At 41.6% G+C, this 21079-nt stretch overlaps 1 protein-coding gene across 1 annotated transcript; it reads right to left on the bottom strand.

The window, feature by feature from the left end:
• Positions 1-1710: 1710 nt before the first annotated feature.
• Positions 1711-3819, bottom strand: LOC101594129 (macrophage-expressed gene 1 protein-like). The gene has a single exon (XM_004667585.2). It carries the CDS (start codon positions 3817-3819, stop codon positions 1711-1713), a length of 2109 nt encoding a protein of 702 aa, XP_004667642.2.
• Between the last annotated feature and the right edge of the window lie 17260 nt (positions 3820-21079).

Raw genomic sequence — 21079 nt, 5'->3', positions numbered from 1 at the left:
GATGAATGTTCTCTTCTAAGTGGTTCTGTTTGTAACTGCTATTTTGAAGTCTTTGTTGTTGCTCTGAGAGAGGACATCGCCACCTAGTGCTCTTGAGGTGTATGTGCTGAACAAAAAATTACAAATGAACACCCCAAATTGTTACTGAAAGCTTTCTGCCTCTTGGAGGCTGGTGCACCTATGAGAGGCACTTGAGTTACTTCCTCCAGCCTGTGAGCAATCTCAAACCCTTCCACCCGGTAACGGGAAACTCCCTTTTCTCTAGTTTTAACATAGTTCCTCTTTGTTTCTAACCCATATATTTAACCTGGTTTGACTTGTTCTCTTGAAAGAGAACACAGGGAAAGAGAAATGAGTATGTGAACTTGTGAGAGCAAGGTCATCTTTAAAACTATTAATTTTAGTTTGCTAAAGGTCCCTTCACCTGACTACAGTATAGTATATGTTTTAATTATTTATAGTCTGCTCTTTCAAATAAAGGTTTAGCATTAATTATCCCAACACTGATGAGACCACAAGAATAAGAAGTAGTAACAGGTACTTCTAACATATATATGTGTGTATAAATTCAGGTATCTTGGCACATTCATGGAAACATTTTTTCTATATTCAGTCTATATTCTCATGACAAATAAATAAAGTAAAGCACATGTAGAAGCTTCTTTCTCAACAAACTCACTTTCTGAGATTTCACAAATCCTTCCTCAGAATATAGGACTGTTCTGTCCACAGACCCCAGAAGCAGGAAACTAGAGCTCGGCAGAGCCCACCAGCCTCACAGCCAGGATCAGGATCTGAACATACAATGACTTGGAAACTAACATTCTGATTTCATACAAATGACCAGTCAGATGGGTTGTTTTTGAGCACATATTTAATGCAACATTTACATTCAGTTTGTTATTAGAAATATAAATCAATGAAGAACTTTTGTTGCCATGTGTGGCTAATGCATTAAAGTTCTGAGACTCGTTGGCTGTGCTTGGCTTTTCTGACTCAGTAATCATTCCAGAACTCACAGAGGAGAGTCATTATGCAGAGAGCCATGGTTGGTTAGCTGTGATATAGCAGGTCCCAGCACCCACACACACAGCACCAGAACTTAGATTTAGGGAAGAGGTTACAGTCAGTGTCCTGCTGGACATTCATGAGGGCAGAGTTCAAATTCTGCTAGTTGCTTCTTTGCATCTCAACAGGAAATGATGATTCTCCTTCCTACATTCCAGCTCTTAGAAGGAGGGTCTACTGTGAGTACAAGCTTTGATTGTGGCCATTAACAAATGGAAACCTTGTTGATCTCGGACCAAAAGTAGTTTCTAAATCCAAATGTCTACATCTCCCCCCTCTCTTTTCACACATAAATATTCAAATGAAAACAAGTAGTGGAAAAATGCAGGAATACACATACCTGTTATGTCTCTGTCTTTGGGATGGCTTTTGCTGAAAGATGTAAATTCTCCCACTCTCCCACATCACACACACGCACATGCACACACACACACACACACACACACACACACACGCACACCTTGTTCATCAGCTCCTTTAAATTACTGGCGAAGAGCTCTAAATAAGAAGGCACAAAGTTACACAGCCCACTATGTGTCACGGTTGACACTTCTATACTCAGAAAGACAGGAGAGAAGAAAGGAATGGAAGACATGTTTGACGCTGTGATTAGAAATGACAGAAACTTTCCCTGGGACAGAATTAAGCTGGACTTGGATCCTGCTCTCGGCCGCAGTTGTTTCCCCCTCTTGCAGACTGTACACTGAAATTCGTCCTCTGCTGGAGGACCTTCTTGTACTTCTGGGTGGCATAAAAGGCCAAGGCAATAACAACTCCCATTGCCATGATAGCCCCAATTATGGCTCCCACAGCTGACCCTCGCAACCCACCACTTCTGCTCACCTCCACCGACTCTACCAGCTTCCACTGGTGGGTCTCAGGGTCCTTAACCCAGGATCTGACACTCTCACTGTTGGTCACCATATCAGCATCATTAGCAGCCTGACTCATGAGGGGTGGCTGGGTATAAGGAGGGAGCCTGACAGGGTGCAGGGACCCTCTTGTAAAAATGCCAGACTTGACACAGTAGGACACTTGGCATCCATCACTGATAAGGGCTAGCTGTTGGCTGAAGCCCCCTGGACACTTTTGTAGAGCTGGTTGCCCTAAGTCCCCAGATATAGCAGATTTCACCAAGGGGTTCCCCACAGAGCAGCTGAAGAAACCACCAAAGGGGACAGAAAACTTGTACCCCAGTTCATAGTCCAAAGAAGCACACACCTTGAGGCTCTCAAAAAGGCTCAGTGGAATGTAGCCAGCTGGGCAGGACTGTGCATTTGTCACGGGGTTGACGCTCTTGGAGCTGAAGACACCCCCAAAAAGAAGTCCTGAGTTTTCAGATACTGAGCCATTAGGCACACACCAAAAAGCCCTAAATTCAGCCTTTGCTACCCGGAACACATCTTTACACACTGTCTTACAGAAGATTTTGAGGGTGCACTTCTTTTTACATTCCAGGCGATTGAAACCCTCCTCGTGGTTCTGAGTCAGTAGATGGACTGGGGAGTAGCCAGAGGGGCAGGAGAGATTACCAGTGAGCAGATTCTTCTGCTCCAAGTTTTGGCAGAGGTCAACGTCACTCTCTGAGAGCTGTGTGCATTCCTGATAAACGCCTCCAAAAGTGAAATTGTTTGTTTTCCCATCGCAAGAGCCATCATCTGTATTGGCTTGAAAGTTGAAGTTGGGGGAGTCGACATTTGTGCAGCCAGGGTAGGTGTTAAAGTTGTAATATTGTCTCACAGCAGATTCCACTGTCTTAGACAGCTTCTCCACCAAGGGGCTTGGCACACCAGGAAGCTTGTCAGGCTTGATGAAGAAATGCAGGGGCAAGCCAACACGATCTATTGCTACTAGGTGGTTGGTAATGCCTTCCTGCCAGACTTGAAAGGTGATGCCTGGGTAGAAAGGAACCCCACCAATGCTCTGTACCCTGGAGTTGGTTCTGTTTGCAAGGTAGCTCTTGGTCAAGTCATTCTGAGATTTGTAGTCCTGATCAAGCTGAAAGTTAACTACCGTAGAGAAGGTAACCCCTGCAGATGCAGTCACAGAGGCGTGGCTGCTCTTGCTGTCCTTAAAGAATGAGGACCTGATGTAATCCTCCTGAACAAGCACAGCTCCCGCATCCAAACTGGTGATGACGTGAGTGCCATAGTTGAGGACCAGGAGTTCTGCCAGGTAGTTTGCCATCCTTACATTGTTGTTCTCCAGGTGGCTGCAGATTTCTATGAGCTCCTTCTTAAATCCCAGGCTGAGTTCTGATGCTGGGCTGGTTTTGACTATGTACAACAGGTTTCTTACCTGAACTCTGCTAGTGACAGCTTGGTCCTTCACTTGAATGGTCTTCATCCTTTGAAACTCAGGGGAGAACTTGCCATTGACTTTGGAATACAGGGAGAGATCCATGTTAATGGAAAATGAAGTGGTGCTCTGGTAATTCACCCAGGATTCTAGGATCTCTGAGTTCATCTCCAGGTTGGTCTGTTTCTGAGGAATGGTAAAGACTTCATCAGGGATGATGTACTGTCCATCCTCTGTGGTCCTACAGTTGGTATATGTCAACTCCAACACCCTCCCCATGTCTATATTCCGCAGATTATCCCAGCCTCCTCCAGGGAGAACCTCCAAAATGGGCAGTTTTAAAGCATCATTGCATTTTTTAAATCCGGCTTCACTAATCGCTTCAGGAAGATTTTCTGTTTCAGAGCATGTTGCCACGGCCCAGAGAAGGACAACAACCGTGACTCTGTACATGGTGCAGCTTTTCCCAGCCACTGAAGCTCCACCACCAGCAAGCCTGGGGCAAAGTAAAAGACGGGAAATAAATCAGTTGTTAAAACAGGAATTTCGACAGTTCTCCTAAAACCACCAGTTGCCTTTCAAGTTACATCGACTGTAAAATAGACAAAGGCAGTTTGTTGGAATATTAAAGACCCTTATGACCTTGAAAACATCAATCTGTGCAAGTATGAAAACATATTCTTGACCATTCCGTATGCTGTTCTGCACAGCCAGCTATTGACTGTGCAGCAATGGAGGTATCCATAAAGAACATCCCCCCACACCTTACCTCTCCTCCACCAGAAACTCTGGTGTGTCTTTTTATTTGCTATCTTGGAGTTGCTTCAAAGTTTGCCTGTCTCCTCTCCTGGAACACCACTGTGAGTGGACTTCTTCCAGGAAACATAGAAGTTAGCAGCAGCAACTTGCTGATATACCTCTGCTTCCATCGGACAGACACATGCCAGCTCCACGTCAAGGATGAAGCTCAGGATTCTCATTGGCTCATGGACACTGGAGGCTGTTCCCTCTGAAGAAAGGAATGAAACCTGGGCGGCCTACTTTGTGAGGTGTTACTGTGCCGAGCCCTAATGGTCCTGATGTATAGATGGCATCCTTTGGAGCACAGCTCAAAGGGGCTTGGAGATGACCCTGTTTGCAACATGCCGGGAAGCTCAGTGTCACCGTGCTGAGTGTTCCATTAGAGGGTTTCTCTCCCTTCAGAGAGAAGTGTTCAAGAGGAGACAAATCCACACTCTAGTCTAGTTTTGATTTCAGAAGCACATAGTGGCCAAGTAAGTATATGAGCATATGTGCATACATTTATATATCTGTGATGCTTGCAATTTTTAATAAGTGGTACAAGTTATTACACCTTTGATTTTCATTCCACTGTCAAGTGCACAAATCACCATCTGTGAGGAAAATGAAGTTGTCTCATCATTACTCAACTGAAAGGTGTTAAACTTACTTGTTATGTCTATAAGAGAACATTCTTTCATGAGACTTTATTTTTTATGTTTATTCCACTCCTGTTAGACCAATTATTTAATATGATATTTTCAGACACAATGATCAAGTATCTTGATTAATGGAATCTTGGTATTATTAATTATTCGGGATAATTAGAGTGTGTCTTGGTACATTAGCTCTGCTCTTGGGTACCCAGGGAAGTTAAAATCAAAAGTTCCAGTTGTAACCCTATGACTCTCCAAATCGTATCACGCAGTGCTAAAGTGGATAAATATTATATTTTAATTTACAGGGTAATATTATCCCTTATCACATTCTGGTTCGTGATACTAACACATCCTGAGCAAGTCCAGATAGCTGGATTATCTCAGATTATTAGTGGTGTGGCTGAGAAGTCTTCTTGGCACTATGCCAACCTTCAAATTCTGAGTTCATTAGTCACTGTTCAAACCCTGATGATATTCCCTAAATCGAGGGATGCTTCGCTGTGGTCTTACTCATGGCGCTGTTGCCATGCTTGAGGAAAATGTCTTATACAGGTCTCACAAGAGGGGTGAGTTTGTGAAGCAATGTCTACTTTGTACTTGGCTAAAGAACCAGGTTGCTGCAGGAGATTTCTGATTAATTAGTAATCAGAGTTATATATTCCTATCTCAGTAGAGGGATCCCAAAATTGGAAAATGAGAGTTAAGCACCCTTCAGTATTTGTAATAATTCAGTGTTTGAACGCTTCTCCTCAGATTGCTTCAGGGACAGTTTCTATGGGGTGGAATGCTCATGCACTCACATGCCCTTGGGCAGAGGGTAAAGACTTCTCATTCCGTGATTTCGCCTTTCCAGCTCTTAAGACCTTCCTCTCTTGAATGAGAATACAAGCGAAGTGAACATAAGCAATCTCTAAACTCTTAATCATCACCATGTTTTCTTCTCTTTCTTTTTCAAAAATTATTTTATCTATTTATTTGAGATAGAGAAAGAGAATGGGCAAATAGAGAGTGAATGACGAGAACGGGTGCACCAGGGCCTCTAACCATTGCACATGACCTCCAGATGCCTGCTCCACCCTGCTCACCTGGCTTATGTGGGTACTGGGGAATTAAACCTGGGTCCTTAGGCTCTGCAGGCACGTGCCTTAAGTGCTAAGCCATCTCTCCAGTGCCCCTCATTTCTTCCTTTTTTAAAAGTTGTCCTTTTCATTTTTATCATAGAAAAAATTACAGGCAACTTTAAGAGCCAATAAGAGTGAATTTCTATGACAAAATGTTTTATAGGTGCTAGAGAGAATGGCTTAGTGGTAAAGGCACTTGCCTGCAAAGCCAAAGGACATTCTATTCCCCAGGACCCACATAAGCCAGATGCATGAGGTGGCACATGTGTATGGAGTTCATTTGTAACAGCTGTAGACCCTGGCATGCCCATTCTCTTCCTCTCTTTCAAATAAATAAATATAAATAAATCTTTTGTAGCCAACCCAATCATTTCAAACAACTGAATTTCATAAGAAATTCACAGGGATGGACAGTCTGTGTTTGATTCCCCAGTAACCACGTAAAGCCAGATGCACAAAGTGGCACATGTGTCTGGAATTCATTTGCTGTGGTAGAAGTCCCTGGCCTGCCCATTCTCTCTCCCTCTCTCCCTCTTTTTACTCTACCTTTCTCTCTCTCTCTCAAATAAATAAATATTTGTTTTAGAAAACAAATGCTCATGCTATAATTTTATGAAGAAAGCATGACATGCAATCGCCATGACCCCAGAAATGTACAAATGCCTATTACTAGGGGTAAACTGAGTACCAAACAACATGGACAGCACATTTCTGTGCTATAAAATAACCAACAAATAAATGTTGGTATTTTCATATGCCAGGAGGAATTGAAAGCCTAAGAACTCTGATTCATGTGCTCAAGGAAGTGCTTTTCAGTTCATGGCAAACAATGAAAAAAGAAGTGTGAGCTATGGGTATTTGGACACATCTTAAGCGTGCATGCCAGGGGCAGGAGGGGTGGATCTAAATGGGCAAGGGTGAGGAAGTGGGGACGGGAGTTTGACCAGTGTGTGTGGCTCACCCTCACCCACACTTTTATTTACTCCTTCCCCTCAACAATTTCCTCTGATCTTTCTTGGGTTGGCATACGTGTGCAAGTGCATATAACTCTCCTTAGCCAACCTGAGGGAGTAAGAGCCTGGAGTTCTCCAAGAAACCTTAGCCTCTGGCAAAAGAAGATAATTCCTCCATAAAAAGTGTGCTTTTCTGGAAGGTGAAAGCAATCTCACTTCCTCCTAGAAGCCAGAGGAAAATCACGTCCCTGTGACCTGTGCAACCTCTGACACCAGGTTATTGGGAGGTAAACCATGATTCTCCCTCACGTTCTCGTTCTTTCTGGGTGGTGCTGAAACCTGTTCCAAGTTCCTGGAGCTGCATTCCACCAGCAGTGTGAGGTGGCTGCCTTGGCCAGGATCGTCCCACTTTGTGTGCTCAGCAGGAATCTAGGAGAGGAATCTGAGCACTGATACACACAGCTAAGCCACCAAGAGAAATATGACATTTTAAACTCTGGAATAAACTTTGATTTCTAAAGAGGAGGAGACATCAGTGAAAAACATATAGTGTTTTCTTTTCTGGACAATTTTGGTTCCTGTCATGGTCTAGGTTTGAGACAGTGGGGAGACCAGAGACAAACAGTGTTTCAAACCAAGACTTTCATTTAATAGCTAGAACAAGTGGTGGTATCTGAAGCAAGAGTGATAGGAGGGAGTTCTGGAACCCTGGATAAAGACATCTTTTAAGGGTATGGGAAGAAGTGAAGGGAAACTTCCCTACAAGGGAGGGAACCTTTATGATGTGGCTGACTTGGGGCCGGGAGAGGTGTCATGGAGGGCTGTCCTTCCCTCTTCTCAGTCTAGGTGTACACTCATATCGTAACATAAGGTGGTTCCAAAATCCTTTGCCTAGTCTGAGTAAACCAGGTGGGTGAGTTTTCCCCTGGACGATGCTAACACACATCTGTACACCCTGATAGAGCTGAGACAACAGACCAAAGAATGATTGCACCAAAACCACACTGAGTGAACCAACAAGTTTACTGGGGTTACTTACAGAGCAGGATGAGGGGTTGTTTACAGGAACAAGGAAGGACTCATGGCAGCTAGATCCCCAAAAGCCCACTCCAGCATGGATGTCGACTTCAGGAAGCTGCATCTTGAGCTCACTCCACAACCTGCAGGCATCTCAGCTGGTCGAGTCTCTCAGCCAGCAGTTGTTTACTGCTTCTATAAACTAAGGGAGGGGTCCTCTGACTTTTTAAGTTTTGACTTTTCTAGTCTTTACCTCCTCAGACTCTCTCTGGAAGGGAATATTTCCACCAGAGGAAACTGCCACATCACAGGGGGAGAGAAAGCAATGGGACAGGCAGACAGTTCTTGGACTCTTTTTTTTTTAATTTCTTTGTTCATTTTTATTTATTTATTTGAGAGTGACAGAGAGAGAGAGAGAAGGAGAGAATGGGCACAGTAGGGCTTCTAGCCACTGCAAATGAACTCCAGGTGTATGTACCCCCTTGTGCATCTGGCTAACATGGGTCATGGGGAATTGAGCCTCGAACCAGGGTCCTTAGGCTTCACAGGCAAGTGCTTAACCACTAAGCAATCTCTCCAGCCCAGTTCTTGAACTCTTAAACTAACCTGATATTCTGGGAACAGCTTTCTCATCTCCTTCCCCTCAGAGGATCCCCTTTAACCTGAAAGGTAAAAACAGCAGACCCATTTACATCCTCATTGAAAGCTAGGCCTACTTCCCAAAGATGGCAAATGATATCCAGCAACCTGCTGGAATCAGCAGGGAGTGAACTGGGAAAACTTTAGTAACAGCTAGCAGTATGCATGAGTGAGAGCCAAATCTCTAGCTCAGTATTAAAGTAAAAGGTGATTATGGACTCAAACAGAACAGAGGGCTTGAAAGATAACTCAGCCTATATAGTGACTTCTCTGCAAGCATGAGGATCTGACTTTGATCCCTAGTTCCCAAGTGAAAATTCCAAGAATGGCAACATATGCCTGTAATTCCAGCACTGGGGAGGTACCAGCAGAACCTTGAGTTTTGCTGGCCAACCACTCTAGCCAAGTCAGTGAACTCCAGGACATTGCAAGGACTCGGTCGCTGTAAGAGTTGATCATGTTCCTAAGCATTTCCCTGGATTCCACACAGACATGGGCCTACATATGCATGTGCATACACACACACACACACACAAACACAGAACAACAGGAATAATTTCAGGGTCCATTCCATTGACATGATGCAATCTGGAGAGTTCTCCCCTCCCAGTGAGAAGGGGTGACCAGAGCCACAACATAAGCCAGAAGGCCTTAGAAAATTGGCACTTTGCTCCAGTAACAGGACATTTTAAGGAGAAAAATAAAAGAGGGAGAACAGCAGCAGAAAGAGGAGAGACTCTGAGCAAATGTGCTCTACTCAACACTGGACTATAGTAGTAGCAAGGCACCATTTCACAGAAACCTCTGTTGACATGGTGGCTTAGCAGTCTCAGGTCCTCTGTGAGCTGCACTCTTGGGACACCGGAAGGAAATCTCATTGGGCTACAAGCTGAAACCCTGCCAACAGAACCCTCTGGACTATAGGAGGAAACTGCATCAGAACTGTGCATTGTTCAGTAAGGTGGAAACCTGCTCAGAGCCAGAGTTTGCAGGCAAAGACATAAGCTCCAAATACACCCCAGACATCAGGAAAGACCACCTAGGAACAGGATCAGCATCTGCAGCCTAGCCAGCATCACCCTGATGCCAAACCAGACAGCAAGGAGGAAGAGGAGCTGCTGAAACAGATGGACGACCTGAAGCTGGACCTGTCCCCGCTGTGCAGCAGCAGTGTCCAAGCTCTCCAATATCCAAGCTGCCTGAAAATCCATTGCTCTCGAGTGCTCACAGTCATTAACCAGACTCAAAAAGAAAACCTGAGGAATTTCTACAAGGGCAAGGAATATAAGCCTCTGGACCCGCGGCCCAAGAAGACCTGAGCCATGCACCCTGGCTCACAAAGCACCAGGAGACACTGAAGACCAAGAAACAGCAGCGGACGGAGCTGTACCCTCTGCCCAAGTGTGCCATCGAGGCCTGAGCTGACTGTCATCACAAAAATAAAACACACGAAACTTTCAAAAAATTCTCAACAAAATATTGACAAACAGAATCCAAGCATATATCAAAAAGATCATTCACCCCAATCAAGTAGGCTTCATCCCAGAGATGCAGGGATGGTTCAACATTTGCAAATTGATAAATGTAATACACTAAATAAATAGGCTGAAAGATACAAATCACATGATTATCTCAACAGAAATAGAAATGGATGTCTTAACTATAGCTAAGGCAAGAGACACACATAAATGGGATAAAATTGGAAAGGAAGAGATCAAATCATCATTATTTGCAGATAATGTGATTCTATACATAAAGGACCCTAAAGACTACCAGCAAACTGTTAGAGCTGATAAACAATTTTAGTAATGTAGCAGGATACAAAATAAACATGCAGAAATCAGTAGCTTTTCTATATACTAACAACAACCATGCAGAGGATGAAATCCAGGAATCACACCCATTGCCCCAAAAAAATTGCCTCAAAAAAAATTACCTTGGAATAAATCTAACCAAGGAAGTGAAGGATCTTTACAATGAAAACTTTAAAACACTCAAGCAAGAAATTGCAGAAGACAATAGGAAATGAAAAGACATCCCATGTTCTTGGATTGCAAGAATCAATATTGTGAAAATGGCAATCTTACCAAAAGTAATCTACACATTTAGTGCAATCCCCACTAAAATTCCAATGCCATTCTTCACACAAATAGGAAAAACAATCCTAAAATTCATTTGGAAGCACAAGAAACTTCAAATAGCCAAAACAATTTTAAGCAACAAAAATTAGGCTGGCAGTATTACTGTACGTGATTTTAAGCTATATCACAAAGCCATAGTAACAAAAACAGCATGGTACTGGAACAAAGACAGGCACATAGATCAATGGACCCAGATGTTAATTCAGGCAGCTACAGCCATCCACTTTTTTTGGGTGGAGGGTTGAGGTATGGTCTCACTCTAGCCCAGGCTGACCTGGAACTCACTATGTAGTCTCAAGGTAGCCTCAAACTCACAGTGATCCTCCTACCTTTGCCTCTCAAGTGCTGTGATTAAAGGAGTGCACCATCATTGCCAGCCTCAGCCATCTGATTTTTGACAAAACACTCCCCCCAAAAAATCATTGGAGAAAAGATAGCCTCTTCAACCAATGGTGTTATAAAAACTGGATATCTGCATGTAGAAGGATAAAAATAGATCTTTGTCTATCTCCATGTGCAAGAATGAAATTCAAATGGATCAGGGAACTTACTATTAGACCTGAAACTCTGAGACTGCTGGAGGAAAAAGTAGGAGACACCCTTCAACATATTGGCATAGGCAATGGCTTTCTGAATATAACCCCAGTTGCTCATGAGATAAAACCACTAATAAACCACTGGGATCTCATGAAATCACAAAGCTTTTGTACAGCAAAGGGCACTGTGAATGGTACAAAGAGACAACCTACAGAATGGGAGAAATCTTTGCCAGCTATCCATCTGACAGAGGATTAATATCCAGAATATACAAAGAACTCAAAAAACTAAATAATAAGAAATCAAACAATCCAATTAAAAATGGACTTTGGAACTAAATAGAGAATTCTCAATAAAAGAAATACAGATAGCATATAAAAATCTAAAACAGTGTTCTATATCCTTAGCCATCAGGAAAATGCAAATTAAAACTACTTTGAGATTCTATCTCACTCCTGTCAGAATGGCTATCATCACAAAAACAAATGACAATAAATGTTGGCAAGGACACAGAAAAAGGGGATCCCTTCTACACTGTTGGTGGGAATGCAATCTGGTCCAGCCATTGTGGAAATCAGTGTGGAGGTTCCTAATAAAGCCAAAAATAGAATTTACCATATGACCCAGCTGTAGCACTCCTAGACCAATATCCTAGTGACTCTTCTCACCATCTTAGAGATATTTGCACAGCTATGTTTATTGCTGATCTATTCAAAATAGCTAGGAAATGGAACCAGCCTAGATGTCCCTCAACAGGTGAATGGATAATAAAGATGTGGTACATCTACACAATTGATTTCTGTTCAGTGGTAAAGACAAATGAAATTATGAAATTTGCAGGGAAATGGATGGATCTGGAAAGGATTATTCTAAGTGAGGTAACCCAGGCCCAGAAAGCCAAAAGTCTCATGTTTTCTCTCATATGTGGATCCTAGTTACAAATGTTCAGATTTGTGTGAGAGTTGGAGTAAAAAATGGTAACAGAGGCCAGTAAGCTGGAAAAGAGCTATAAGGGAGGGAGAAGAGAGGTGGACTTAAGGGGGTGGTACCATATATATGTAAGTAGATGGACAGATTATTGTGGGTGAAATGGCCTAAGTGAAGTCAAGGGAAGAGATTAAGTAAAAGGAGTGTGTGTGGGGGGGATAATAAAAATTCAGGATATTGTAAATATCCTGAATATCATATAAAAGTACATGATATCCTTTCTTGGATAACGGACCACCCAGAGATGGATACCTTCCAGTGAGTTGTTGGCCAGGGAGGTCCCTATTGCCCCAAAACAATACAGGATCTTGCCAAGTCTCTTGGTTTCCCACAAGGAATAGATAAGACCCTATTTCTGAAGATTCCACATGCCTGGGCTGCAAGATCACTGAGAAATCAAGCTGGGGGAGCTGAAAACCTTCTCCCAGTAGACCAGTTGACAGAAAGGAGGAAAAAGCTGCACTGCAAGCAGTCTTATGGCAGAGAGAATCCATCAGTGGTGAAAACAGTGGGCACTGCAAGCCTCAAGTGTGGCCAGGCAACACATGCAATAGTGGCATATCTGTTATGGGGAAAACCAGCTGCTCTCTAATTAGACTGGAGGTCCATTCTATAGGTGGGAATGCATGCCTGGTACTGAAAACCTAACAAAACACCTATGTTGGGGGAGGTCATGAGCGTTATGAGTGCAATGCCTGCTCTTGTCTGTCTAAATGCATATATTATGCTTACCAAACTTCCCTATAAACACTCCACTTAATGTTCATACCCATATATTAGTGCTACTCTCACTTTTGGCTAGAGAAGCTTCTCTTTTCAGATGGTGGTGACCACTGGGATGACCTAAAAGGTACTACAGTGCTGAGAAGAAGTGATGGAGTAGTGTTTGGCACTGAAACATCTCTATCACACCCTCCAAGGCTCAGGGTACATTGCGGAAGAGGTGGCAGAAAGAAGATAAGAACCAACAGAAGGGTAGGACTACTTACAGTGCAACTGTCCAGACAGAAATTCACCTCGATATTCCTGACCTCACAGTGCCTAGCAATGCCTTCACAAGACCTTCATAATAAAAGGAAAAGATGATGACATCATAAAAAAGAGAGACTAATGGAGAGAGGGAGGGGATATGATGGAGTGTGGATTTGTGAAGGGGAAAGCGGTGCAAGAGAGGGAATTATCATGGCTTATTGTCTGTAAGTAGGGAAGCTGACAATCAAAAGGGAAAAAAATAATGAAAAAAAAGCTCTGTGGAAAGTCTCACCAAGGGAATGGATCAAGGAAGATCAGAAAGAAATGGCATGAAAACAAGGTAGAAGAATTGGAATAGAGACAGTGAAAAAAAGGACGGGGAGATAGAAGTCCTCTCAAACATGGCTGGGAAGATTTCTCAGTGGATAAACTACATGACACACAATCTTGGGTAACTGAGTCTGATACAAAGTCCCCATTTAAGAAAAAAATAGAAGCTATGGCAGACTTCTATAACCCTGTGTGTCTACAGTGAAAAGGGAATTGGAGACAAGAGAATTTCCCCCAAGTTCAAGAATGGAGGAGTGTCCAGTAAGAGACCTTCACATGCCAGATCTCTCTCTCTCTCTCTTTCTGTGTCTCTTTCTTTCTCTCTCTCTGTCTCTGTCTCTCTCTCTCTCTCTCTCTCTCACACACACACACACATACACATACACACACAGGAACAAACACATAGAAACACAGACAAAATATAAGTAAATAAATGAATACAACTGTAAATCAACAGCAAGAGAAATTATGGAAATACCTAAGCTCATGGAAATTGAAAATCACACTATGAAATGATGAATGGGTTATTAAGTAAAGCAAGGAAGAGATTAAAGAATTCTAGAATTGAATGAAAATTAAATATAATATAACAAAACCTATGGTATACCATAAAAGGACTTCTCAGAAGAAATTTTATACCCACAAGTGCCTAAATTTAAAAGAAAAATAGACAGGTTCTGGGAAATAGCCCAGTTTGTAAAGTGCTTGTATGCAGGCCTGCGGATATGAGTGTGGTCTCTCCAACCCAAACAGAAAAGCTAAGCACTGTGGCACAGGATTGTAATCCCAGTACAAGGAGGTGGACACAGTTGAATTACGTGGGTTCGTTGACCTGGAAGTCTATCTTACTTGCCAAGCTTCAGCCAATGAGAACTAGCTCAAAAAAGGCAAACAGCACTCCCAAGGAATCACACACACACACACACACACACACACACACACACATGCATGTCAGCTCCTACCACATGTACTACACAGACAAAAAGAGATATCAAATAAATAATAACAATGCAGTTCAGGGCCTTAGAAAAGCAAGAACAAGTGAAATTCAATAATCAGAAAGAAATAACAAAGATCAGGGCAGAAATCAGTGAAATGGAAATAAAAACAAGATGCAGAGAATTAATGAAAGATAGAATTGGCCCTTTGAAAAGATAAATAAGCCAAACTAACAAAAAAAAGAAGAACCAATTAATAAGTGATAAAATAAAATAAGATGTTATAATAGATACCAATGAAATTCAGAAAAATCAGTAGATCATGGCATTCATTTGCAGCAGCTGAAGGCCCTGGTGCACCTGTTCTCTCAAATAAATAAAATAATAAATTTTTTTTAAAACCTAGGTTCCACTTAATTGGAAAATCATAACTAGTTGGACACATGTGACTTACCAAAGTTAGACCAAAATGAGGTAAATAATTTAAGTAAATCTATGAATAACTTGAACAGATCTGTTTATGGCATTTAAGTAGTAATTTTAAAACTCTCCCATGGGTGGAATGATGGCTCAGTAGTTAAAGGCCCTTTCTTGCAAAGTATGATAGCCCAAGTTCAATTCCCCAGTACCTATGAAAAGCCAGATGCAAAAAATGGCACTTACACCTGGTGTTTTTTTGCAGTGGCAGAAGGCTGTGGTAGGCCCATTCTCTCTTCTCTCTCTCTCTCTCCTCTCTCTCTGTCTCTTTCTCTCTCTCTCTCTCTCATACAAATAAATAACTATTTTTCTTAATTTCTGAACTAAAAATTCCAGATCCAGGGCTGGAGAGATGGCTTAATGGTTAAAGCGCTTGCCTACAAAGCCAGAGGACCTCAGTTCGATTCCCCAGTATCCACATAAACCAGATGCACAAAGTGGTGCATGCATCTGGAGTTCATTTGCAGTGGCTAGAAGCCCTGGTGCACCCATTCCCTCTCTCTCTCATTCTCTCCCCCTCTTTCCCTCTCTCAAATACATAAATAAAATTAAAATATATTTTAAAAACATTTTTTTAAATTTATTTATTTGAGAGAGACAGACACACAGAGAGAAACACAGATAGAGGGAGAGAGAGAGAATGGGCGCGCCAGGGCTTCCAGCCTCTGCGAACGAACTCCAGATGCGTGCGCCCCCTTGTGCATCTGGCTAACGTGGGACCTGGGGAACCGAGCCTCGAACCGGGGTCCTTAGGCTTCACAGGCAAGCGCTTAACCGCTAAGCCATCTCTCCAGCCCAAAATATATATATTTTTAATTCCAAGCAGCAGAGCCAGGCATGATGGTGCACACCTTTAATCCCAGCACTTAGGAGGCAGAGGTAGAAAGATCGCCATGAGTTCAAGGCCACCCTGAGAGTACATAGTGAATTCCAAGTCAGCCTCGTCTAGAGTGAAACCCTACCTCTAAAATAAAATTTAAAAAGATTTCAAGCTAGGCATGCTGGCACACACTTTTAATCCTGGCATTTGGGAGGCAGAGGTAGGAGGACTGCTGTGAGTTTGAGGCCACACTGAGACTACATAGTGAATTTCAGGTCAGCCTGGGCTAGAGTGAAACCCTACCTTGGGGTGGGGGGGAAAGAAAAAGAAAAATTCCAGATCCACATGAATTCTCCTAGATCTTTGAAGAACTGTACTCAATGCTTCTCAACAAATCCATGAAATAGAAAAGGAAAGAGGGTATGCTTGCAAATTCTTTTGTGAAGCCAGTATTACACAAGAAAAGAAAATTGTAGAGCAATATCCTTGTTGAACACAGATGCAAAACGTCCCAATAAAATGCTTGCAAACTGGATTCAAGAGCACATCAAAAAGATCATTCACCTTGACCAAGTTGATTTATGCTAAAGCTGCCAGTATGGTTTACTATTCCAATTCTTTCATTCAGGCACCAAGAACTATAGACACCCAATCCCCAGAGAAGACCACCAGAAACACATCTTCAAAGAATTTCTTCCATGAGAAGCCAAGTCAACACATCACAGATACTAGCATATCAATGTTTATTGCAGCATTATTCAAAATAGCTAAGGTATAGAAGCAACATAGATGTCCAATAACAAAGAAATGATTGTGGAAAATGTGGTATTTATACACAATGCAAGTTCTTTTCAGCCATAAGTAAGACTGATGTCACATTGCAGAAAATGAATACAATGGAGGCAATCATATTAAATAAATTAAACAAACCTCAGAAAACAAATATCAAATGTTTTCTCTCATTAATGGTTCCTAGATCTAATATAGATACATGTATGTCATGAAAGTAGAAAATAAACTACTTAGGGAGCCAGAAAACTAGTTGAAATAGGTAAGGGGAAGCTTGAGAGATATGGAGAGTATGTGGGAATATACTCACTGCAGACACACATCTGTGATTTATAGGGATACTTCAAATGTATCAAAAATAGAAGGAAATGTTGATGTCATCAAAGGCTTACTGTTGTCTGCTATTTCACTATTCCATTTTATAGCACACGTGAGTTATGTTAATCTTTGATTTTCATTGAATCCTGATGTGCCTCCGCATCTCTCATAACAGTCCTCCAAATATTTTAATAGAAGCTTGTCTCATTAATGCCTTACCTATAAACATGATCATCTAATTGTTGGACATCCCTTGTATGTGCCATTTTTTGAGTAACCAATGTTAAACTTGTTATTGTAAAAATGAAGAAGTCAGTGAAACCTTCAGGGCCTCCCTTCCTCTTCATTAACCCACAAGGATTAAGCTCTTAAGACCAACACCTTGCCTCTCCTCACAGGTACTGAGATATCTTTGATGACCTCAGGCTATGTGAAAAGCAACTCTGGATTCTTCATCAGCTGAAAACAGAACCTTAATTAACAGGGAGAGCACAGTACTGCAGAATTTCCCCTAGGTCATTCATCAGGCCTCACATTTTTCTGAGCAAGTGACTTCTCTTTGAATAAGATTTGAGTAAAATAAGTGATTGGTTATCACTGGATATCTCTGGGTTAACTTAGCAGATGTCATTTTCTGCACTCATCTCATTATTGACGAATTAAGATAAACAGGTACACAAGCAGCCATTTCTTCTTTTACAAGTGGATCTTCAGATGGGCTGAAGAAAATGAAGTGAAGGCAAAGTTACCACCATTACACTTTCCACCTGCAATAGCCATGGATAGGTCAAGGTAATATAGCAAGACAGCTAGTCTGCATGGTTCGGTCTTCCACCAAAGGAATGAGTATATGACAAGTAAGCTATGGCTTCTCTTTTGAAATAGTCCTTTGTCCACCTAACGTTGTTTGTACTTGCAAATGAGAGTGAGAGTCTGCACTGGGCTGTGGTTCACTCAGGTCCTAGAAATGGTTCTGTTTTCCATAGTGACTCACATACCTCAACTCCCATGAAGCACGTGAAGCAGAGAAAACTGAAGTATAAACCACATGCTGGTATGATTGGTGACATGGGGTAAATTTGGGGCTTCCCTAAACCATCACCTCCACCCCAGTGAAATAAACAGTAGCTTGTATCTCTAAATCATAGAAAGAGGTGCTGAGAGGACCGACCAGACGTCCATGGAGTGTTGCCAGGGTGCAGGGAGGAGCCTGGTGGACACCAGCTGCCAGCCCTTCTGAGCTTGCTGGGAGGTTTTCAGGCAGTTTGTCTGTCAGGATTGGAAAAGGGCGTGTAAGACAATCCTCAGACCCTGTCTTCCCGTGGTCATTCATGATGTGTAGGAAGTCATAAACTCAGAAGGAATGCCTGGATAATTGTGTTAAAATCCTAACAAAAGCACTCATATCTTTAAGGAAAATATTGTATTTATAGGGCCATTTGGATTAACAGCATGTTTTATCAAAGGCCTCTTTCAGAATGGAGTGGACAAACACTTCCTATAAGTATTTTAGGCTTTGCAGTGGAAAGGAGTCTGTGGTAACTACTTAGCTCTGTCTCTGTAGAATAATGGAGGGTGACATGTGAATTACACAGGCATGGTTATGTGCTAACAAGTCACTAAGAAGCCAGGATCAGCTGGACCTGGCCTGGAATTTGTAGTTTAGTGACCTCTGATTTAGAATGAAGTAATTATAGAATGGCATAATAAAGAAACTGCTCTCCTTGTCAAGGCTGAATTCTTCTCCAATACAGTCTCACCAAGTCGACATTTATGATAAATCCAAAGCCAACACTTATGGAATCAGACAAAATATGAAGAAATTTTTGTAGAATAAGGGACAAGAAGGATACCTAGTTTCCCCATTGTTATTTACTATAGTACAGGAAGCATTCATAAGAGCCATTAGGCAAGAGAAATGAGTTTCCTCATGGCACAGGATGAAGCTGATTATCCACATCTGTGGACAATATATTTCTATACAGACACAAAATAAATTATCTATCAAAAGCATGTTAGAAATTAAATGAATTCAAGAAAGGATCAGTATACAAATAGGCATACAAAAAGCAGGATTTATTTACACTAATAGTGAACTTGCTGGAAAAGAAAATAAGAGAGCAATCCCATACTCAGTATTAAATATTTATATTAATTGTACCTTAATTAAATATTCATATTAAAATATTTAAGAATAAACTAACCAAGTGGCCATATTGATAAACATGAAAGCAAAGCCAATATCATATGGAATTGTACAAAATGGAAACATATGTACAATGAAATCTAATAAAATGATGAAGAATTAAATTATAATGGATCAAAAAATGAGAAGACAACCTGTGACTATGGATCACATGACTCACTATTGTGAAAATTACTTAAAACCCACAAAAATCTATAAATTCAACATAATCCCCTTTATAATTCCAATGACTTTTTCCACAGAACTAGAAACTTTTCTAAACTTTAAACTTTGAACCACAAAAGACAAGGAAAGACCTAAACAATCTAGGAGTAGAGGACTAACAAAACTAAAAACATCACAATACCTGATTTCAAACATGCTACAAAGAATACTATTAAAGCAACACGGTACTGGTATAGAAATTACACCTAGGGCTGGAGAGACGGCTTTGCAGTTAAGGCCTTTGCCTACAAAACCAAAGGACCCAGGCTCAATTCCGTAGCACCCACATAAGCCAGATGCATAAGATGGCATATGCATCTGGAGTTCATTTGCAATGGCTGGAGGCCCAGGCATGCCCATATTTTCCCTCTCTCTCTCTCTCTCTCTCTCTCTCTCTCTCTCTCTCTCTCTCTCTCGTAAATAAAATATTACACCTAGACTAGTAGAAGGGGTACAGAATACAGAAATTAATGAATGCTCATAAAGCCAACTGATTTTTAACAAAGGCACCAAGAACTTACAATGTAGAAAAGACATACCAATAAATGGTTCTGGAGAAATTGGATATGTGTATGTGCAGAAAAATGAAGCTAAATCCATTCTTCTCATCTTATACAAAATGAATCAAAATGGCCCAGAGACAGATTTTAAAGGTAACACTGAAATTACTTCTAGACAACAAGGGCAAAACTTTAAGATATCAAGGTAGACTGTGGCTTTTTTATATAGAACCTCAAATAGATAAGCAAAAATGTCAAAATTAGGCAAATAGGATCTTATCAAACTAAGAAGTTTCTGTACAGCAAATAAAATAATGATCAGAATTAAGACTAATGTAAAAATGGGGGAAACATTTGCAAATACTGCATTCAGCCAGAGATTGACACCCAGGACAAAGGAGCTCAAAAGGATGAACATCATATAAACACTAAAAATTCAATTGTAAAATGGGGGCTGGAGAGATGGCTCAGCAGTTAAGGGGCTTGGCTGTGAAGCCCAAAGACCCAGGTTTGATCTCTCTCCAGACCCCACATAAGCCAGATACACAAAGGTGAGGCAAATGTAAGATTGCACATGTGTACTAGGTGGCTCAAGTGTCTGAAGTTTGATTGCAATTGCTGATTGCAATGGCCCTGGCATTTCAATTCCCTCCCTCTCTCCCTCTCTCTCTCTCTCTCTCTCTCTCTCTCTCTCTCTCTCTCTCTCTCTCTTGCTGTCACTGTCATTCTTGCTCTCTCTTGAAAGAGAACACTAGAGATCCAAACATGCCCTTTTCTGTTTTACAAATTATTTATTTATTTATTTATTGCAAGCAGAGAGAGACAGAATGGGCATATCAGGGCTTCCAGCCATTGCAAGTGAACTCCAGATGTATGCACCATTTTGTGCATCTGGTTTTATGTGGGTAACTCAGGTCATTTGGCTTTGCAGGCAAACACCTTAGCCACTTACCTATCTCTCTCAGCCCCTAAACTGGCCCTTTTCAAAGGGAGATTCACAAATAATAAACATGTACAAGAAATGTACCTGATATTACTAATTATCAGAGAAAAGTAACTTAAAACCCACAAGTAAGATATCAGTTCATTCCAGATAGAATAGCTAACATTAAAAGGACAAGAAATAGGGGCTAGGGAGATGACTCAACACTTAAGGTGCTTGCCTTCAAAACCTGACAAACTGGATTTGAATACCCAATACCCATGTAAGGCCACATGCACATGTATCTGGAGTTGTTTGAAGCATCTGGAGGTCCTGGTGCACCCATTTGCTCTCTGTCTCTCTCTTTCCCCCTTTCCCTCCCTCTCCTTCACTCTCTCTTTCT

The sequence above is a fragment of the Jaculus jaculus genome, chromosome 1 (assembly GCF_020740685.1).
Source record: "Jaculus jaculus isolate mJacJac1 chromosome 1, mJacJac1.mat.Y.cur, whole genome shotgun sequence".
Taxonomy (NCBI): Eukaryota; Metazoa; Chordata; class Mammalia; order Rodentia; family Dipodidae; genus Jaculus; species Jaculus jaculus.
Note: the sequence above shows the minus strand (reverse complement) of the source record. Positions and strands in the feature narration are given on the sequence as shown.